At 39.8% G+C, this 22,471-nt stretch overlaps 1 protein-coding gene and 1 long non-coding RNA gene across 3 annotated transcripts in view; one reads left to right on the forward strand and one right to left on the reverse strand.

Annotated features, from left to right (window-relative positions):
• Positions 1–6,075: 6,075 nt before the first annotated feature.
• Positions 6,076–22,471, reverse strand: part of LOC139106384 (spondin-1) — a 179,001-nt gene continuing 162,605 nt past the window's right edge. Inside the window, exons 5-7 of the mRNA XM_070663113.1 lie at positions 20,190–20,362; positions 9,646–10,043; positions 6,076–8,115 (exon numbers count right to left, since the gene is read on the reverse strand). Coding sequence (XP_070519214.1) covers positions 7,907–8,115; positions 9,646–10,043; positions 20,190–20,362 — 780 coding nt within the window. The 3' untranslated portion in view covers positions 6,076–7,906. The remainder of the gene's footprint in view (positions 8,116–9,645; positions 10,044–20,189; positions 20,363–22,471) is intronic.
• The window catches only part of LOC139106391 (uncharacterized), a 197,759-nt gene continuing 197,336 nt past the window's right edge, over positions 22,049–22,471 (forward strand). Inside the window, exon 1 of one of the 2 annotated variants that reach the window (XR_011546347.1) lies at positions 22,049–22,393. This is a non-coding gene — a long non-coding RNA (uncharacterized lncRNA). The remainder of the gene's footprint in view (positions 22,394–22,471) is intronic. The other variant, XR_011546346.1, reaches the window with a different exon arrangement.

Below are 22,471 nucleotides of genomic sequence, written 5' to 3' on the forward strand. Positions count from 1 at the left end.
TGATAACAACGAACGGGTGGAATCGTCCCAGAGGGACGATTATTAGTGCCGCTTGTAGCTTCTTGAAGGCCGTCTAGTCGATAAGGAGCTGCATTGCTATTCCAGCTGGATATTTTTATCTTCAAATTAATTCCGTATTTAATTATTCCAATGATTTTTTACCGCATTGCTCCGGTTCTCATATATATTAATTTTTATCCTCTTATTTTATTTCTGAAAGAAATATTTTCGAGAGATTGTAATCAATTATTATTTAGTCCTTTCGAAGCTGTGCTCGATATTTTCGTAGATAATCTGTAACTCGAGCGAAACATTTTGATTGTATATTACGAACACCATTGTGCTCTATAATCGTACGTCAAAGGTGAAAGTGGCAATGAGAGCAATTGCCTTAAAAGAGTCCTGTGCGCGACACGTCCTTGCCATTCTCGCTCCGGTGTTTCCTTTCAACAAATATTATCCCGAGCGTCCACTTTACACGAGAAACGACCAATAAAAAGAGGACAAGATACAAAACGAAATATAAAGAAAAAGAAAAAAAAAAGAATAAAAGGATAAAAAAAAAGAAAGAGAGACGAAGTAACGAAATACGCGGCATAATAAAGCGCATACGGTGACATGGCCAAGAACTGAGGATTCGAGAAAATAAGAAGTAAGAGGAGTCGAATAAACGCGGTCGGGATTGGACGCGACTTTGCTTGCCTCCCTCGCCCACTTACTTGCCGTGCTTTTTCTCTCTTCGGGGTTTACCGTCACTCGTCTAGTTTGTTGAAACGGGAACGTGAAAGAGCACGAGGGAGCGAGAGAAACAACCCCGTCGAGTAGGATCGCCAAGAATGGCGAGAGATGAATAGGACCCTTGCATCGCGTGCGTTTTCGATGGACGCCGCTCGGTCGTCGCGGCGAGCTGAGAGAGCTGGGTACTTGCGAAAAATGGATTTCAAACCGAAGCTCAACAATACCGTCGTTTTCGGTTCTCTGCGTTTGTTACCTCGAGTACGCTAAGAAGACTGTATCTTATTTTGGATTGACGCTGCGACTTTCTCGTCGGCGGGCACAAGTGCAATTTTATTTATCATTTGATAGAACGATATGTTAATTAACATAGTCTGAAAGCACGTGAAGCTTATTCTTATTGGCTTCGCTTTGTTGACAAAATTTTAATTGAATGAAAGAAACAACTTTTCGTTAATTAAATCGTATATATATATTTTTTTGGTATTTTTATTCATAAAGGTGTTTCATTTTTCTGAACAATATATTGCAAAATTAAACAAGAAATTGTTTTATATTTAAATAAGGACCTAAATCATTGTTCTTTTTAAATATTTTTTTTATTTAAATAAAATTATTTAATGCAACGAAACAATACTATTGTCAGTCAATAAAAATAATATTTTATACAATGTTATATTATATTTCAATAGAGCAAACAAATCTAAAGCGGTGCGGAAAAAAAAATATGCAAAGAAGTCGCTGAATATGTAAATTATTGCTGTGTACGTTATATATTTTTTGCATAATCGAAATTTCGCAGTAACATAGTTAAATGGTTGTTATGTAGGCGGAGGGAGAGAAAGAAAGGGGAAAACCGCTATTTCCATAACGATCGATTTCCTTGAAGCGTAAATTCTCGAATCATCGCCATTTACCATGGCAGCGATGCGGCGGCGAGATGGAACCGGGGGTGGAAAATAGTGGAGACGCGAGAGATAGAACTCGTTCGGCTCCATAATTTGACTCGAAATTGCTTACTTCCGGCGTAGTTACATACTTACGACAATGTAATTGCATACTTATAGCAGCGGCTTTCATCTCGTCAAGCTCCTTCAGCTGAGTAATGTAACAATAATAGCTGTTATTATCAGCATTATAATGTCTCGTAGATTGTAGCACATTCTTTAACCTTAAAAATCTCGGTTTGAAAAAAAAGTAAAGAGCCGACTTTTCAAACATTTGACTCGAAAAATTTTGTTAATGAGTTTGCTACGTTACGTTTTTATTAATCTTATTAACTAATATATTAATATACATGTCTACAGTAATATTTTCCTTTTTATGTTACAGTCATCGGCAGAACTGTACAATTCCGCTGAAGTTCATGCAGATGGATCGTGCATGCAGGTAAGTCGCATAATTTTTTTTTTCTTTCGAAAAACAGCTCACACGAAGCGTGCGCATGGTTTGTTTGAGTAATAATAATAAGAAGAAAGAAATTACTTATATTATTATACTATATACACACATGAAATTAACATATAAAAGTATTTATAAAATATAGCATTTTCGCGTATTTTTTTTTCAAATATGTATGCGATAAAGAAATTAATTAATTTTTAAAATGCTATTTAAACCGTATTTTCTATACTTTACGATTTTTTAACAAATAATAAAATTGTTATATGAAGATTTATTTTCAAAAAAGACACTTAAGTGCGATGACATTTGTGGCTATTAAAAGCCTGGATAACAACAAAAGAAAGAGAGAGAAAGAGAGAGAGAGAAAGAGAGAAATCACACAAATTCTGAAATAATTGCTACTTTATTATATACGAATACCATCCATACGTCGCAAGTGAAAAATATTATGTATTCGAAGATCGAGAAAGGAGCCCGCTTATTTTCTCGACACATTTTATTATGTAATATAAACTTATGTGTTATACATCGCTACATATGCTTTGGCTTAGTCGCTAATCCTATTGGCTATCCTTATGGCTAAAATGCACAGTGACTTGTACAGAATCATCATCGTGGCACTCCACTTATTCCTCTCCACTTATTTCATTGATCTGTCATTGATTTGTCATCGTCACGTTACGCTGGTAACACGGGAAAGAGAGGAAGATGAAAACGCGTTTACTCGTTGCATCCAACAAATATTTAATAAAAAATTAAGATAAGATGATTCTCGCAAAGAACATATTGCCAAAAAAAAATCAATAAATTAAGTTGAACGAGAAAAAAAAAATTGAGAACCAAGACAATGAACTGCGTTGCACGAGAAAGAATTGCAATCGTAATTAATTATTAATTTAACGTGTGATTAAAAATATACGACACTCGGATTGCAGAGAGAGAAAGCAAAGCTTTTATCGAGATTCTAGTTGAATCGATTGTTGAACTGAGATAAGGAAAAAAATTTTGAATTGTCGCACGATTCTGACGGAAGCGAACCTTCTGGCGCATCAAGACGCCGGAGCGCATCAAGCTCGAGCGTTTTTATTCAGGAATTTATTTGCATATCGTTATCCGAAGCGTGTTCATTCCTCTTCTCCTTCCGTTGTTACAGAAGCTCTCGTGTCACGAAAGCGTACTCATTTACAAAACGTTTATCCTTAATGCATCTAACTGCGAGACGGCAACGGCTCAGTCCTCCTTCCTATACATATATAAATATTTATATTTGCGTATTGTGTATGTGGGTGGGTGTGCACGCTTGTGTACGTACATACATGTATGTACACGTACCGTAAAATAAAAAGCGGTCCTCTCTTTTCGCCGTGTAATATTGTTTCGTGACAAATTTCGCGATACACCGGTCGGGTTTTAACATAACACGGAGAACATCGTGAGTACCGTTTACGAAGTGACAAGGAGGCTACTTTTTTTTTTTTTTTTTTATCAAACTATAATTTTATAATATAAAAATATGAAACAATAAATATGATTAAGTCAATTATACAAATTAAGTATCACATTTATCGTTGGAAATATCATAAAATTATGATTGAGTCCAAAAGTGCCTATATCTTTGTCTCAGTGCACCATACATGCTAAACCCGATTAACAGTACCACATAAATGTAGGCGTGGTGATTCCAAAGGTGACTTCTTAGCTAGTCGACTCTTTCTTTCGAGAAAACATTTTTTTTTTACCTCAACACGATCGTCTGGTTTCTTTTCTTTTTTTTTTTTTTGTACCCAGTTTTGTCCGGTAGATATTATTTTCATCGTACGAGGGACTCTCTACTTATCATTTTTATTTAGAGATTACGTTCCGCGTTGACGAGCTTTAATAATTTGGAAATTTGAAAAAGCACGAGCAGAAATTGCATGTGTATAAAAACGATACATTACCTTATTTTACACGAGTATTGTCCAAGATGCGGTGAATTTTTTTATACCTTTTTACGGGAAGGAGGGGAATCGTTTAAAGTACAGTGTAACAAGCTTTTTTTAAACGGTCAGTTATAAATTAATTGTGAAAAATTATTACGTTGTAATGTAGTATTTCGCGATTGAGAATTTTCATACGTAATCGAACCCCCATCGAGCGTTTGTCCGTCATCGTCGCGAAAATTTCGTGTGTTCAGCAGAAAAAGCTGCTTTACATTATTACAAAAAAAAAAAAAGAAATGTGAATATGATTGACGTATTGGTTCTAAATTCGTTCGAAATTGAGAGCAAATTTAAAGATGACAAACAGTTGAAATAATATTAATTGGACGTTATATTGATCAAATTATGATAAATTTACGTCATTTTTTAAACATAATTTAGTCACTATAACGCCAAATTGATTCTATTTCGACACTGTTCTTTTTAGGTACGTGAATGAGATTCACAATTTCGACAACAGTTGTAAAGCGGGTTTTCCTGCTGAACCCAACTATTGGTTTTTTGTATCAGTTCATAGCGGAATGAGCAAACGTAGACATTATGCGCGGTAATATACGAGTTTGTACATTTTCCGCTCGTAGCACTTTTTTTTTTTTCACGCAGCGTGCTCGTATCGCTTTGTTGTCGAAACGCAGCGGGGGAAATCATCGCTATTACGTTTAAAATTGATAAAAAAAAAAAAAAATTACGCGATATTTAATTACAGCAACACGCGGTAACGGACACAGTTCACTTTTCGTTGAAATTAATATTTTAATTGAAATAAAAACTTGTAACGCACATAACTATGTATAATAAATATTTTAGCTACGAGGGCTTTTATCGTATATTCAGCGTTAAATGCGGCAGGTATTCGTGCGTTGAGATCGAGGTCCTTTCCCGGTTTTACGTTCGACATTTTAATATCGAATTGCGGTGATTAAATGATCTAAAATTTTGTCAATCGCGTTAAGTCTCGTGATTGTCCAAGTCGCGCTTAACGCTAAATACCCGACGAGAACAGCAATCGTGAACGACGCTAGATACGAAGGACAAGCCGTGCGTCAACCTATGGAATTCAGCGTTGTGCCTTTAGAATCATTTACCAAAGCAGAGTCGCTTCTCGTTCGTCCTTACAGCGCATTTACATCTTCGCGGAGAAGCAGAAAGCGAGAGCTAATCAAAACTCGCGCCGACAGTCGCCAGTTTCTACTTCTTGGGAGTTGATTGTGTATCCCACAACTTGATGAAAATTACAAAAGTGAGCGAATTCATTGTAAATCTTGATCAATAAAATTACAAGTGTTCTGGTAAATTTGTCCACTTTTGTAATTTTTACCAAGTTGAATAGTATACGATCAACCCTGTGCTTCTCTTATCGTTTCTGTAAACGCTAGTTCCGATTAGCTGCCGCTTTCCGCTTGTCCGCCGAGGTTTAATTACGCTCTTAGAAGTGAAATTTCGCGTTCTTCGCAACATGTTGGGCAACAACGCCGAGCTCCACGTCGCGAGCGCGATTAATACAGGTCTAATAATTAACGATTAGATGTTAGTTATTATTATTATTATTATTAATTGTTATTGTTAAATTTATGCCTAAGATATAATACACTCACCTAAGACGTACCTGATGTGATATCTTTGTAAAAATTTCCCTACCACGTCACGGGAAAATGAGGAAAAGAGAGAAAGAGAGGGGGAGGAAGAGAGAAAGAGGGAGAGAGGAAGAGAGAGAGAGAGAAAAAGATGAGAAAGTGAGAAGGACACAGTTCTCGATGACGATGGAAAAAAAACCTGCAGCCTAGTCTGCGGGTTTTTCTTTATGCTATATTTTTCATTGATGATACCGCCGAACGAGGAGAAGCTCGGCGAGAAAACGCATTCTAGAATTTTATGCGAGCGCGCATCTCGCCCTGACGTTTGTTCGATATGTCCTACGTGAGCGGCGACCTCGTTTTTCTTACGCAGAAAGTACTTTCATTTTTTTTTTTTTTTTTTTTTTTTTTAATGAATACCCTCAAACGGCACACTGTTCTGACCGGTCTATTTCATTTCGCTTATATCTCGCGGCCAAATGTATTAATTTTAAAATATTTTTTGTAATTAATATGTTTAACTTTAAGGAAAAACGAGTATGGTAGAAATATTTAAAAAAAAACAATGGAAAAATTTTTTTAACATTTTAGCGTTTGAAAATTCTATTGGGTTACTGCGACCCAGTGTTATTTGAGATTTAAAATTGTTTTACTGATCTTTGGAAAAGAATATTTTTCGACAGTGACGTTGGAAGAAGACATTAAGTAGGAATATACATTAAAATAATTAATTATATAAAATAATATTTAGTTAAGCTCTAAATTAAAAAAAAAAAAATTTTTTTATTTTTAATATTAAACGTACATTTTATTAAATTTTGTTTTTACTATATTTTATTAAATGTAAAAAATGTTCTTCTCTAAACGCGTCTCAAAATTTATTAAAGAAAAAAAAAAAGAAGGAAAACGTGTTGCTATCGATCTGTCCACGACTGTAATTTACATCTATATTAAAACAGATATTCGGAACACGCGTAACTTTTTCCTGTTTAAAAAAAAAAAGAAATTTTTTTTTACTTTTGTTTTTACTATTTTACAGTTACACCGTAACTTCGCTACAACAAATTTAACAAACAATGCCCGATCGTTCAATTATTTCGGAAGCAAAAAAAGATTGAAACGCTCGGAGTGAAAATCGAGCCTCAAACGCATTTTAGTGATACGCGCGGAAATGCGATACGACGCGAGTCGGCAGCTGTTCGAATTTCTCTTTAGCAATCTTTGTGTTTTCAATATTTGTGGTCCGAGTGATACGCCCCCCCTTCCCCACGTGCGTACGTGTGCGCGTAATATTGATGATGGTCGTGGTATCAAACGACAATAAATGCAGCCGAGTAAAATAAAGCGGCCGATAGCAATAATGCACCCCCTCTCCGTTTGCCGCTCTGTAATACTAATCGTAACGAAATATATTATACCGTTCGATTACGTAATTCTGCGCTTTTCCTTGTCATGGGTGCTCGTTAATTAAACAGGATTCGATAGCAACGGGATTACGCGAAATTACGTCGCGCGCGATCATTATTGCCATTTGCGTGAACGCAATCACTGCAACAGTTACCGATTCTTTTGCTGTAAGATATTAGATATCATTTATGAATTTTCGTGCAATGTATCCTATAAATGTTCCTTGTCGCTGCGATGATTATTGAAAGAGAGATAGAGAAAGAAGGAGAGGAGAGGAAAGGGAGAGAGGAAAGGGAGGAAAGATAGAGAGAGATAAAAAAGATATTCTTTTCCAGCCTATAACATTTTTCAGCTATCCGTTTCTTCATATTTAACCCTCAAATGACACACTACGTTACGAGATAAATATTACTTTTGGCCTCAATTATAACTTTTTTACGATATTTTTAACCGCGAATATAGAATAAGACCAAAAGTAATCGTATTTCAGCTGGTCAATTTTTTATTTTATTATTATTATTTTTATTTTTATCCCAGGACCTAACGTATCAGTTTTAAAGAATTTCTTTTAATCGATATGTCGAACGTTAAGGAAAAAAGAGCTAAGAATATTTCCAGTTCTAACGCAAATCATCCCGGATTACCCGAATGACTGTGTTACATTCGAGGGTTAATTATATTCGCGTCCCAGCGTTTTTCGCACAAGTCGCTCCTCGCTCGTCCTCGGCTCGCACGATCCTTCGTCAGCGAGCAGAGTCACTTTGGTGCACGTGTACGTGGAAGGGAGACCGACACGGGCGATGACTACCAATGATAGTCAACGATCGGCTTGCTCTCGGAGCACGGGTTCACGCTGCCGCACCACTTGGTCTCCTTCAACGGCGGACACGGTGCGCCACCCCGGCGCGGCTTTATCGTGACTTTCCGCGTCCTCTGGGTCTCGCCCACCCCGCAGCTGCGACTACACGCGCTCCACGGGCCCCATTCGCCGACCTTGCAATCTCTCGGCGCTCCTGGAATCACGAATGCAATTATTCCGCTTGGGCGGACGAGCAGGTCCACGTCTAATCTCGCGACGTGCTGGGAAATCCACGGGCAAGATAATCACGATCTTCGGAATAGACGACCGCAATGAACGTCGGGGATATTTTCTACGGTTAAATTTCGCATAAATGGTTCTCTTATAGAATTTAAAAAAAAGAAAGTAGAAAAAGACAGTTTAAAGAGGATAGATAATACATCAGGAAAAAGAAGAAAAATGTAAAAACTATACTTATGCTCGTTAAGCTGTGATCTATACATTGCAAATTGAAAGGGGAGAAAAAAAATGTTCATTATACTGGACATTAAGCTTTAAACTTTCGTTTCAAAATTATTTTTAAAAAATCGGAACTTGATCAACAACAGCCTTTATTGGCAATTAAGTCTTCGCGCTCTTAATTATAATAATAATTATTAGTTCTATCATAAAAAAAAGACATTCGCAACATTAATAGATAATAGTAATAGTAAACGAGAACGCAGATTGCGCCAAAAGAGGCTGTTGTTTCAATGAACGTTTAGCAAATTAAGATTCGAACTAATCGAGTTGGCTGCCATTCCGCAGTCTGATGGTGTTATTATCAGCTCGGGCAGCGTATTGTCATGTGCACGCTCGGCTCTCGTAAACGAAGGAAAATCTGCGCCAGTACGGAAGCCGGAATAGCGGACAAACGCGAGACGGCAGGTGTGGGATGGAGGCCAACGTGAATGGGAGAGACAGGAAAGGGATGCGAGGGTGAGAGACAGAGTGCGGAAGCGCTCTTTGATCACTTACGCGGGAAATATGGCTATTGAGAGCGCTTGGCTTTTGCATTAGCTGCTATCAATAAAAAAAAAAAAAAAAAAAGCTGCGCCAAGGGTCCGCTGCGGCCCTTCTCTCGCGTCGTGCCGCTTAAAGAGTTAATTAGAGGCTCGATTAGAGCCAGCAAAAACGGAAGTGAGTTTCGAAAAACACTCTTCGTTACATCCGCGCTCATCGGTCGCTGCATCATCGGTGATTAACGAAAGCGTAGTTCCCAATAGCGTCGCGGTATACGGTATGGCTAGTTACGTCAGATTGCCTCGAATATTTTGCCACGCGAACAAACAAAGCCTGGCTTTGCAGGGGATTACTATTATTTTTCTAATCTTTAAATTAATGAAGTAGTCAAATAATGCCGCCAAATAATTTAAAGTACGCGTCGACGAGCATGTAATAATTGTTACACGTAAATTTATTAAATTTTAATCGTTATCACGTCAAACGTTGCTCCTCAATCCTGCACGGTACAGTTGTATATATTTCAAATTATCGAGGAACCTACTTATTTAATTAGCAGATAATGCCACGTTCAAATCCGATGGTCCGATAACTCCGCTGCATTCAATAATTAACAAAAGTTATTCCCTATGTAACTTACTGGCGGGATCGCGACGAGCAAATGTATCGTGGACAACGACGCGGGAATTTAATTACGGGCAACGGAATAATGCGATTATCCGATCGTCTTCGTCGTACTCACGCGTTCTGACTCGTTTCCCCTTGGATGCCAAACCGTGGTGCTTCATTCTGAATCTGTGCTGGCGCTGATCCGTCGCGCCGGTCGCGTTGCTCGCGAACGGGTAGCCCGCGCTCGACACGTTGGCGATCTTCCTCTGGATGTCCTCGTAGATCTGCGCCTTCTGCGTCTCCGCCGTTTGCCTGTACGTCTGGTAATACGGCCAGTCGGACTTGCCGGTCTCGCTGTATTTCGATTTACCGTCGACGGCGGCCTTCGGCCCGCGCGGTATCGTGCCCGCGGTGTACCTCGGTCTCTGCAAAGCGTACGACGTGGCGATGCTGTTGATGATCGCCGCCTTGTTATCCCGCGGAACGTCCGTCACGACGTACGACTGGTCGCTGCCGGTCGTGCTCCAGTATCTGTTATCAAAGAATCAAAGCCTGAAGTTGCGAAGGAACATATACTATAATATAAAATATAAGCGCACCGAATGAAAAATTCAGCCTCGACTATGACTCCGTTATACTCGGAACGATAAACATAGCAGCCTCAATTCAATATCAAACTCGGCATGTATTGTAGTTTACATCCCGCGCGCTTTCTTACGTTTTCACGCCCGCGCCGAAGGGTTGAAAGTACACCGCCGCGCCGTGAGAACTCCACGTCAATCCTCTCCGCGATTATCAACGTTAATGCCACCGATTATGGTAATGCCGCTCGCGTACAGCTGTTCTTGTTTCGACGCCGCGTGTTTTGACGGACCGGGCGCGTCAAATGCTTTAACACGAATCGGCGAAATTTCCATTACTGTCCCATCCGCACACTCGCAATCAATACCTGATGAATATACATGCAATCGGTCGATGTGGTGCAGCGGAACGCCACAGTGCAGACAGCGCCTAGACAGTAATAAGTTGGACGAGCGTGTTAGATAGCAATTACTAAATGGAACTGGCCAAGTATTAGTGGCGCGCTGAACTTGTCAGACCCCATTTGCTAAACATGCATGCATTACTTGCGCGTATATAAAGCCGGAGTAATGCCTTCGCGTCGCGGGATGAAGTCGTTAATTAATTATTCTGGGGGGGGGACGATAAAATTCTCGGGCTCGCGAGCGGTAAGAATGATCTATCTCAAACCCAATCGATTTGTCGACGAAGTAATTCAATAATCAAATAATATTACACCTGCAATGTCGTTTACATTGTTCGCTTTGATTATAGAACGAGATGTAAGTCTGACTTGCAGAGCATTAATTGAAAGTAATAAGTAATTAGAAAAAAAAAAAAAGCAAAAGAAAAAAAAGAAGCACGTGCATATTACTCGATACGTTATTTTCTGCTTTTTAATAAATGATTCGCGAATGTACATTATTTAAACGTGGCAAGCTGTTCCGGCATCTACAAATTCCTATTATCCGTTAATATATTTGAACTCAATAAGTCACGGTTAGACGGTAGATATGTGCCTTTTTGATTTTCGCAGCACGAACTTGCCGAGACGAAATCGGTCGTTCGTTATGAAGCTTCTATAGGAGCGGCTCTCGCCGGTACGTGCACTCCGATGAATCGAATTTAGCGAGCTGAGCGGAGGCGTGTGGACGCGCGAAAACAATTTCGACAATTGATTTACGGTTGGCATGTGGTACACGTAAGAGAGACAGAATGAAGGGGTTGTCGGACGGCAGTTCCGAAACTTGCGTCTCGCGCGAGAAGAACTTATTCACTTCGTGCGTTCCTCCTCTCTCTCTCTCTTTCTCTTTCCCTCTTGTTTCCTCTCGTTTCCTTTTGCCCTTTCTCGCTTTTGCTCTTCACGTATTTGCGCGCAACGAGATTTCATCGAAAGCGTTCACTCTCAAGCGTATATTTGACGCAGGAAGCTACATCTTTCGACGCAGATAAAATCGTCATAACCAATCTGCGATGTTTGCGATTTAATTACTATAGCAATTTGCAACGAAAATTTGCAATTCTGAACGCGATCGATCAGAAAATTCCGTTTAAGTACGATAATTACGAATTCCATTTGTAATTTGTGACCGAGTTAAGCAATTACGTTTTGCAATATGTATTAGGCAATGTATACATATAATATGCGACCGGTCGACGGCGTATTGGTTCGCGGCAGAGAGCTACAAGAGCCAAAATCGTTTAGTTATCACAGTTATCCTTTAATTATAAAATTTCATTGACCTACTTGCGGCGAGTGTATAGACGGGGTAAAATAATTTTCTTGAATTAACTACATTTGTGGTCAGGAATATCATAAAATTATCGTCGAAACCAAAAGTAACTTAATTCACTTCTTTTCTCAATGCGTATAAAATATATGCGTTTCGCTTCGGGTTATTACTTGTTAATGCCTGAAACATGACCTCAATGTTATAAATCGTGTGCAATACCGATAGCTTCGTCGATATTAAAAGTACACCGACATGGCGCACTTAGCATAATCATATTTTCCGCACGATAATTTGCATGTATGCAGATCGAGCATAAGTTTACTTTTTTCTGGGCTTTAATATTCTTCGTGGAAGTTCCGAGCGGGTGGCTACGCTAACAATAAGAGAGAACCGACCGTGCTTACGGGCCGCTATAACTTTTTAATTGAACTGAGCTACCATTACTTCACCGCTGTCAACCGAAAAATCGAAATAAACGTGCGAACCTAAACGAACGTTCGCTCTCGGCGAAACCTGATTGCGAATGGAAAGCGTGTCATTTTTATACGTCTCTATATGTATAAGGAGAACAGAAAGTTAAAATAATATCATTTTAACGTCATACCGATCAAAGTTATAACAAATTTACGTCATTTTTTAGTCATAATTAAATTGAATATGATGTAAAATTCATATTACTTTGGCTTTGTGTTATTTTACATCCTAGACTTTATTCATTCTAAATAACGTGACTTTTTTCCTTCCCGAGAAAACATTGAAATTAACAATTTAATTCATTTATCTAGTTTGAGGAGTGAATTTACTCATAATATAATTAATAAATAGGCCCTTTTATAGTTCAGTTTTATAGTTCAAGTTTTGACACGCTTTCTGGAAAATGAACACATTCAACGTCTCCGAACTGTGTCAAAGGGTTCCAACTAAATTGTTCGAATGTCAACGGTGCAATCGATTGTCGTGGGCGGGGGCGCGGTGCGACTCGTGGAATTTTACGGGACAGGAAATCGACGTGTATTCGGATCTAATCGGCGATATTCTCGGCTCGGTCTTCATTATGTCCCACCGGGTTTCCTGATGTAACGACATCGTCTTCGTCGATTACGGTCACGTCGCGCGTCGGCAGGAAGTTCGGCGAAGTAGGGTAAACAGTATATACACCATATACTTGCCGGCAATCACTATAGTCACGGGCGTGGGGAGGTGCACAGGAAATTGTCTTCGAGCGTTATTACCTTACTTCGTAACAAGAGACCACCTTTCACGGTGAACTAAGATAAAACTTGTCTAATCAATTTCTTTCCCGAAAAAATCGCCAGAAGCTTGTTAAGTTAATATATTTTCGGACAAAAGTGCATTCAATCTCTTAAGGCATTTCTTCGTACACTGAGGGAAGAGTATAGTTACTTTTGGATTCAAATATGATACAATATATATTTTACCAACGCTATTCTATATGATAAAATCATATATTATTTTATTAAATCAATTCGTTTTAAATAAAAGTGTTTTTTTTTTTTTTTTTTTTTTTTTTATCGTTTAAAATGTTTAGCAAATACCATTAGCTATATAATACCATAATGCGATACACGATACTTTTTTCAGTTAATAACGGTAACGTTTCGCATAATATTATATTGTTTAAAAAGCAAATGGGGAAAGTATATTCAAAGGATTGTTTCCTCTTTGTAGAAGCCTATTGGCAATGACGTTGAAACGGAAAATGCCGCAACAGTTTGCTCTCTTATCAGGATTTTGATCCCTCGCAACATCGCCGACGTAGTGATTTATTTTAACGTCGTGCTCGTTGAAATTTACAAGCGACGGACTTAATATGCGGGAAAACGCGATATAATGGACGTCGGTGAATTAATTGCGTGCTAATGTGCTTGCATTTAACGGCACAGGGACTTTGAACGTTAATACATGCAGTAGTTTGTTGTTGCTCCCTAAATTTTAGTTCCATTGTACCTCAATCTCGTCATACATTTGTTCGCGTAATAGGTAAGCATTATTTGACAAGTTATTATCTTTATCGGCGTACTTTCCGAAGCGCAAACTGGGACGTCATAAATTTTGTAACAAGTTTTCTGCGAATAACTTACTGTTAGTTCGCCTGTACGGCTGATTTCGTTGTTCATAAACAACTAACTTAACTTCGGCACGAGATGGTTCTATCTTAAGTAAGATTTAGTCTTATTCATACGTACTAGGATATACTCATTTCTCTGGATCGATCACGTATCTCGCGACATATTCGAATTAAAAGTTCCGTGAGTCAAAGGTGGTTTTTTTTTTTTTTTTTTTCCATATACGCAGGAAGAATATTAAAAGAAGAAAAAAAGATTTTTTAATCAGATATTTCGGATACGTCGCGTAAATCGCGAAATGAAATTATTTCCGATTCTTCGCGCGCTTGTTACACATAAAATTCTCCGGCATATTCCAAAAAGTGCAATTGAGGTCAGCGAAAAAAAAAAGAAAAAAAAAGGCAGCTCGGGTTCTTCGGAATATATTCAGGAGATACACGATATTGCTCAATATGAGTGGAAACTATGGAGGAGATTTTCCAACATTACGACGGTAATAGCATTTACATTTTGGATTATGCAGACTGTTTCCGCGACTCCGTTCGCACGGATTATCACGGGGCTCGCGAGAGATATGAAAAAATGTTTCAGGACATCGTGTCGCATACATTTGTGAACGTACACTTGCGCGTATACCCGCACACGTTCACGCAGATACTTGCATGTATTCGGCTCGAGATTGTATCGCCGAAGGAGAAAAGAGCGGAGCTGTTCGCTGCCAGAATCATATATAGATATAGTAAAGCATCCCTGCTTCTCTCGTATTAAGAAAATGTATACACTTTGAAAAGAGTAAGCTGATTTTGAGCAGAGTCTCGATCTTCGTTTACTGAAGCAGTGGAGGGAAAAAGACGGAAGGTTTTTTTTTTTTTTTTTTAAAAAAGAGCAGTAGTGAAAATGAAAAAAAGTCGAAGTAATTATAAACACATCGTTTTATGCTATATATGCTGCACATTATCGCCATTTAATTTTTTATTCGCTGAAAGAGTTTTACCGTAAGAATTCCAAATGTTGTTGCAATCCAGAACAAGTAATAAAAATCGTTTTCACTCTAACAGGTTGAACTATTCATGAGCCATAACATGGTTCTGATTTCTTCACAAGTCAATCGGGGTGAAAAATATGAGCTTATCCAATCAGAGCCACGGATTATTTCTATCTGGATCATTTTAAATATTTCAGCGCATCATTGACGTTGATAAATTAAATACGCGAGCGGGAAATAGAGAGCGGGGGGCTATCTCGCCAACGAAACGAGCGTCTTGGAATTCCAGTTCAGTTTCTTTGACCTCGCGTGCGGGCGCTGAAAAATGCGTGAAAATAAATTGCCGGTGGCGGAAAATAAATTACCGGGCGCATTACGATTGGCGCGTGTTCGCGACTCTTTCCTGTCTCACCCTCCGGGAAGGGATGCAACGGGTATGATACCACCTAGGCACGTCGTCCGTTGTAGTTGCTTCTCGTTACACTCGCTCACCGTTTATCGCAGTAAATTCATTGGAACGTGCCGTGTGCCAGTTCGCAAATGGCACCGCCACGTTGTCGGGAGCGATGGGGATTCACGCGGCCGTAAATGCATGCCCTTTGCGACGTGCGCGCGGCTATCGTTCTCCGGTAATTAACTTTATGATCGCGCGCGAGGCGTAAAAGCGAATGCGTTTATTGGCCGGCGTTATTGAATTCACGGGCATCCGAAAAAGTTTTGCGGCACTCTGGCAGTTAACGTGACGTGCGTCGTTCTTAAAACGCGCCTGGCAAACTTTGTCCTCACCCTGTGCCTGGTTACTTTAAACATTAACGCCACTTCCCTTTGTTCTCGCGATACGTACGCGACACTTAGTGATCTTTCAGTTGCAAATGTTAATTAATTTTTTTACCTCGAATAAAGAAAAACGAGTCATTTTTTTAATTTTAATTTGATATATATTTTGTCGTCATCAACAAATTTGTGATTTTGATTGACACGCGCTTTTATAGACTCATTCAAGATTAAGAGCTCGCAGTAATCGGATTTATGATTTTTTCAACAGTCGCAAATGTAGCGCATCTGTAGCACGCAACCATTGTTTTCATTGACTACGGCCGTGTTATTATCGTTAATCGGATTTGCTACCGTAGTAATTAGACTAACCAATTACAGTTATTCCATTTTTTTTTTTTTTTTTTTTTTTTGAGAAACGGTTGTGATTAGCTAACTTAATACCCAACGTAGTTATTAAACTCGATTAATGATGCCGTTTAAACGTAATTATTTACATAATGAAATGTTTACTTGGTCTATTAATAAATAAAGATACGTTAAGCGTTGACAAGTTTAACATTGCTTTTGAAAAATTTGTTACATAATTTAATAAATTTTTGACAAAAAGTCGTCATTTTAATCGGAGATTTAAATTCAATGAAATAATCTTTTGCATTGTAACTTTTTTTGCTTTATGCCTGTAGCTTAAATTCGAATCCTACGTTCAATTGAATTAATTTACTACAATGTCTGTGCGCTTTAGCACATATTCTAGTATTCGTAGCGTAGGAACATATAACGATACAATAATGGGGAAAAAAAATTATTTCTTTGCAGAAATAACACGCGTACCTACACGATGCGGCGCGTTCGTTCCTTTCTATTTTATGTATTATTTGTGTATTTTAATGATCATCATATGCGCGAAATTAAACGCGTGGCGTAAAAGGGCGGCGCTGTTTTTATTTCGATTTAGTATTTTATTCTATTTTCCGACGCCATCAGCAAATTTGCTGAACCATTAATTTGTTTATTTTTGTGGTTGTGTCCATTGATATCGTATCTATTCGCAATTTATTTCTCAAAATATTGTAAAATATTGACGATGGCAGAAGGGAGGGAGGAAAAAGTGTATTGCTTCGTTAATAGAAATTTTTATCGGAACAGTTAGGAAATTATTTTCGTGAAAAGAATATAATGAAATAACCTGAATACACCATGACAAAAAGCGCGCGCTGCGTGGCCTCGCGGACGTAAAAATTTTCGGCCAAATTGAAATACTGCTCGAACGTGATTTACCTTTTATCACTAATTCGCAGTTACTGTTACATCGACGTTACCTTTCGGGAATATTCGCAATTTGTGCGTGACCGTCGCAAAAAAAAAATGTCACCGTTCTTTTCTTATTACTTTATCGCTCACGCATGATACAGAATTTATATAATTATCGAACAACAAACTATTAAATAATTTAATTACACGTTGCATGAATATAATTTTTTCAACCAATAATAATTAATTTTCTGCAACTTTAAATACAATTTTGCAAAGACATAATGCGAAGAGAACGCACAATTTTATTTATTATATAAAAAGATCTTCGCTGCCCGTGAAATTAATGTCTAACTGTAACGAGAAAGTAGTTCCGGCAACTTTCTTTTATAAATTCGTTCATCAGGTATCTTCCTTTCTAAATAGACAGAGATAGCCATGTCCGATAAGCGGAATCTACCAACCGTTTAATTTGCCAATTTGCCTCGCATCTTACGAAGGAATCAGCTCAACGGCGGCGCAGTAATACGATATATTATTCCAACGACACGAGCTCCGTCCACGAGCCTCGGACTAGGAAATGACCGAGATGATCCGGTCGTAAGATTTAATCTGCAAAGACGAGGAGAAGGAAAATAGAAAGATCGGCAGGGGCTTCGTTTCAAAGTGGAGCAACCGCGGTATCGGCGGACCGCCTCGAAGGCACAATAGCAATTACCAGAAACGGTGATCGCGCCCCTTGCCGAGTGGCCAGATAGCGTTGAATGGAATCGAATCTGTGGTTACGTTCCGAAGAGATTGGCTCCGGTCGGCGGAGGGGAAACGGCAGGGTTGTGGAGATCGATCTTGAGTGTCATCGGACGTAAGCTTTATCGATCTCGACGGGGGCCAGAGCGTGTCAGCCGGATATTGAACAGATAAGGATGCGAGAGGCCTATCAAGCGAACGCAGCCGATTCGTCTTCGCGCGATCACCCCGCCGATCGTATGTATCGATCCCACACGTCCCCCGCTCTCCGATTCGAGGCGTTTGCGGTCTTTTATACGGCTCCGATCGGTTGATATATTCGCAGTTATCGCATGCGCTATCGTTATCCAGAGATAGGAGATGCGAAAAACGCAAGATGCATTCGATTGGCGAAGGCATCTCTTTGCTGTAATTTTTTTTTGCATTTAGACCTCGTGCTTTTTAATTAAAAATCTCTAATGAACTGTAATCGCTTTGCACAGAAAGAAAAATTTCTCTACAACAATACGAGTACATACTTGAAGACGGATAAAGTTATACAAGTAATGAAGCGATTCCCTCGTCATTAAATAAATCTTTTTTGTTTTCTTTGTTTTTAAACAGAATCTTTTCGGAGTCGATTACGTTTCCTCCGTGCACACTTTTTCTTATTCTTTCGTCATCTGTAATATTTCGATCGGCGTTCGAGAAAACGTCCCCTTTATTTTCCCAATTTCGCCAGGCAGCTTGATCGAAATTGGAGGTCATGAAAATCTCGCCCAGCATGTCCGCCACGGCGAAGTAAAACAAGTGCAAAATGTTGGAGAGACGATTTAACGGGGGAGCGGCGTTATAACGTTATTTTCAGGCTCGTACGTTTCTCGGCGACGTATAGTGTCGATGTTTTCCGTCGATCTGACATTACCGCGAGTCCTGGCCGGATATTACAGCGAACCGCCGGATGCGCTGTACGTATCGCAGAAATTGTCGCGAATTAGGACGTCCGCGAAAAGTAATATCGTAATCAACCGTTGGATGTCAAGAGTGTCCAACTGTTCTGGAGAGCAACGTCAAGTCTCTTCGGCTTGTTCAAAAGATTTATTGCACTTTTGTGCAGCTGGGGAGGTCGAGGCAAGAAAAAAAAAAATAGGGAGAGCTAAAAATTATATTTTACAGAATTATATTAACGTAGACAAAAAATAAAATATTCGAAACAACATTAATGTCATATTAAATTAAAGCGCTCAATAGCGCTTAATAATCACTTTTTATTTTGTAATCTCTCGAATGAGAGGTTTTATTTCGAATTTGACGGTACAAACATTTTATTTCGACGTCGCGGAAAAACCGGTCTTAAAATGCCCTCCATAAATTCTCTTTAAACATTTATTTCTGTGCAATTGCGGCGAATGGTATTACCGGTAGTTCACAGTTTGCACCTTGTCACGCGGACGGGAATAAGAAGCCGATTATTTTATTGGAGTTAATTTGAAGAAAGAAATTTAAGAAACGCCGTCGTGGCGCAGAGGAGATATTGGTAACTGCGCGTACTTCCGACAGAGAAATTTTTCTACCAAAGGTGTGTTTTTCCAGACGGTTTTCGCTTTATCGCGTAAACACGTCATACGGAATTGTCAAATGTCACGAGGTTGGTCCGGCGATTTTTCCGAGTGGCACGTAAGAGCGACATTGTGAGAGGAAGGCCCACGATCGTCATACGACTCTCCACTTGGCTTCTTCATCGTAAAAGTTAAAGGGAGAAATGGAGCGAGAAGGTGCATGCTAGAGGGACGGACGAGAAATCTCGTAAGGGCATGAAGGGGGACTGCTGGAAGGCAGAAGAGCGATCCGAGTTCGTGTCATAAAAGAGACTGGTGAAAGGCTGGACGAATCTAGTCCTGGGGCTTTTCATAAAGTGAGAGGAAAGCAAAAGCGTCCCGGGAGGAAAGGTTAATACTTTAGTAGATGGCGGTATTGATCATTGCAAAGAGAGAAAAAGTCTCGGTGCAATTCACACACCCTGAAAGCGAATTATAAAATTCATAGCGGCGGAAATAACAGAATTTTATTGCATGTTTAACAACATTATTAGCTTGTTTACTGGTACTTAAAAATTTCACACGAAACTGTCTGCACAGAAACATTTTTACACAAACCGAAAATGCATTTTACTATGCAGATTAAATATACCGCATAGATTATTTATTCATATAATAAATGCTAAAAGTGCACTGTACCTTTTATTTAAAATAATCAAATTAGAAGAATAAATTAAAAAAAGAAAAGAGAATAAACAAATAAAAAAATTAATGAATAAAAAGAAAAATGTCTAAATTAACTCGACTGATCTGTTCTCAGTTTGATCAAATCCGATAGCGGCATAAAAAATGCAAGAGCATAGAAATGGGAAGGAGAATGACTCTTTGATTACATCGAAGTTTATTTGCCAAATACGCGATAAAAAGTGCGACTTTCCATTGCCGATCGAAGAAAAAGCGAAGTAAAAAGTTCGCTTAAACGTGGAGGAAAAGATGAAAAAGCTTGGCGGAGGGAGTACCTGTATCTCTGAGTGTCCATTTCCCTTCGTTCCTCGGCTATGGCTTCGTTTAGGTCTCTGTTCGGATCGATTCCCCGGGGAGCTTCGCTGTTTGCCTGCAGATTGTCATTGCTGACGAATTCCACCTCGACTTCGTCCTCGTGATACGACTCGGTCAGGGTGTACTCCCGTAACTGGAACAGCAATACAGTGGAAACGCTTTCAATCAGCGGTCTGACGCCAATCAAATAAAGTAGAAAAGAAAAAGTGATGTATGTAATTTACGAGTCTTTCATTTGATCTGATATGCACGCACACAATACGGAAATAACGTTAAGGAGTAATATACACTTTTTGCGAGTGCATTACAGTTTGATTAATATTTCATATAATATTCGGTGTGTTATTTCTTTAACAACATTTGAATTTTCGTAGCGGTAACAACTGCGAAGACTTTTAAATGTTGCAGCACCTGCAGATGCGTAGAGGTGCATGCGCGGCACGCTACCTTTAGTTACACGTACCCACAATCAGTTATGTTCGCGTCTCCGGGCGATCATGTAACTCGCGAGTAATTGAGTCAGGCTTGATTTATCATCAATCAAGAAAAACCGTTGTTCCATTTCAGATTGTGGTTCGGAGAAGTTAGAGACTCGTCGCCGAAAGAGGATCCGGCTTGGTATTTCGTGGAGGAAGAGGTAGAGGAGGAGGAGGAGGAAGAGGAGGAGAGCCAAGAGGAGGAGAGCCAAGAGGAGTATCTCAATCGGCAGAGCAACCGCAGTGACAAATGTAGAGTATCTTTTCTTTTGTATTAATTACTTTTCGGCTACGCGCGTGAACATTATATTTCTCTTACGAATCGTATACGTATATTGTACTTTCATTGGTTTTCATAAACGATAAATGGATTTATTTCGTTAAATAAAGTACCGCGGCATAATCCTCAGTTATAAATTTGTCGAAGTGAACGCTCGGCATAGTATTTTACCAGCTACGTAAAATATTATTTCTCATGTATATTTTTTTACGCTTCAGTGAACTTGGTTGAGCGCAGTAGAGTGATCGCTAAAGAATGTACACAAACATTGGCCTTGGCTTCGGTCGCTTGGGCGGCTTAGGCTCGCGCGACGTTCTCCCCTCCTACCACCTTACCTCGACCGGCCGACTCATGCGCACTAGTATATCTCGTCGCCGCTAGTTGATGAGGTCGCTAGTGTCCAGTGCGCGGCGTGAAAAGATGGACGTCCTAAGCACCTTGAGAGAAGGAACGAGCCTTGGAGGCGTCTTACACCAGCGGAGCAACTCCAGGGTGTTACTTCTTTCGTTACGTTAAATTCGTGCGTACCAGTAACATTTCGTTGTCGCTAGTGTGAAGAAGGTCGTCGCGTGTCTGGTGCGCGGCGTAGAAAGATGGACTCGAGCCTACGTTCTAAGCACCCTGAGAGGAGAGACAAGCCTAAGAGACATCGTGCACCAGCGGAGTAACTCCAGGGCGTCACTTCTTTCGTTACGTTAAGTTCGTGCGGACTAGTAACATTTCGTCGTCGCTAGTGTGATGAAGGTCGTCGCGGGTCTGGTGCGCGGCGTAGAAAGATGGACTTGAGCCTACGTTCTAAGCACCCTGAGAGGAGAGACAAGCCTAAGAGACATCGTGCACCAGCAGAGCTACTCCAGGGAGTCACTTCTTTCGTTACGTTAAGTTCGTGCGGACTAGTAACATTTCGTCGTCGCTAGTGTGATAAAGGTCGTCGCGTGTCTAGTGCGCGGCGTGGAAAGATGGACTTGAGCCTACGTCCTAAGCACCCTGAGAGGAGGGACAAGCCTAAGAGACATCGTGCACCAGCGGAACAACTCTAGAGAGTCACTCCTTTCGTTACGTGAAGTTCGTGTGGACCAGTAACATTTCGTCGTCGCTAGTGTGATGAAGGTCTTCGCGTGTCTGGTACGCGGCGTGGAGAGATGGACTCCAGCCCACGTCCTAAGCATTCTGAGAGGAGAAACAAGCCTGGGAGACACCGTGCACCAGCGGAGCAACTCCAGGGCGTCACTCCTTTCGTTACGTTAAGTTCGTGCGGACCAGTAACATTTCGTCGTCGCTAGTGTGATGAAGGTCGTCGCCAGTGTCTAGTGCGCGTGTGGAAGGATGGACTCCAGCCTACGTCCTAAGCATCCTGAGAGGAGGAGCAGGCCTGGGAGGCTTCAGGCACCAGCGGAGCAACCCCGGGGTGAGTGTCGCTTTTTTTATTACATTAAATTACTATCTGAATTACTATTTTATTAATGTGATAATAGATAGTTCTTTT

Source organism: Cardiocondyla obscurior, linkage group LG11 (genome assembly GCF_019399895.1).
Source record: "Cardiocondyla obscurior isolate alpha-2009 linkage group LG11, Cobs3.1, whole genome shotgun sequence".
Lineage (NCBI taxonomy): Eukaryota > Metazoa > Arthropoda > Insecta > Hymenoptera > Formicidae > Cardiocondyla > Cardiocondyla obscurior.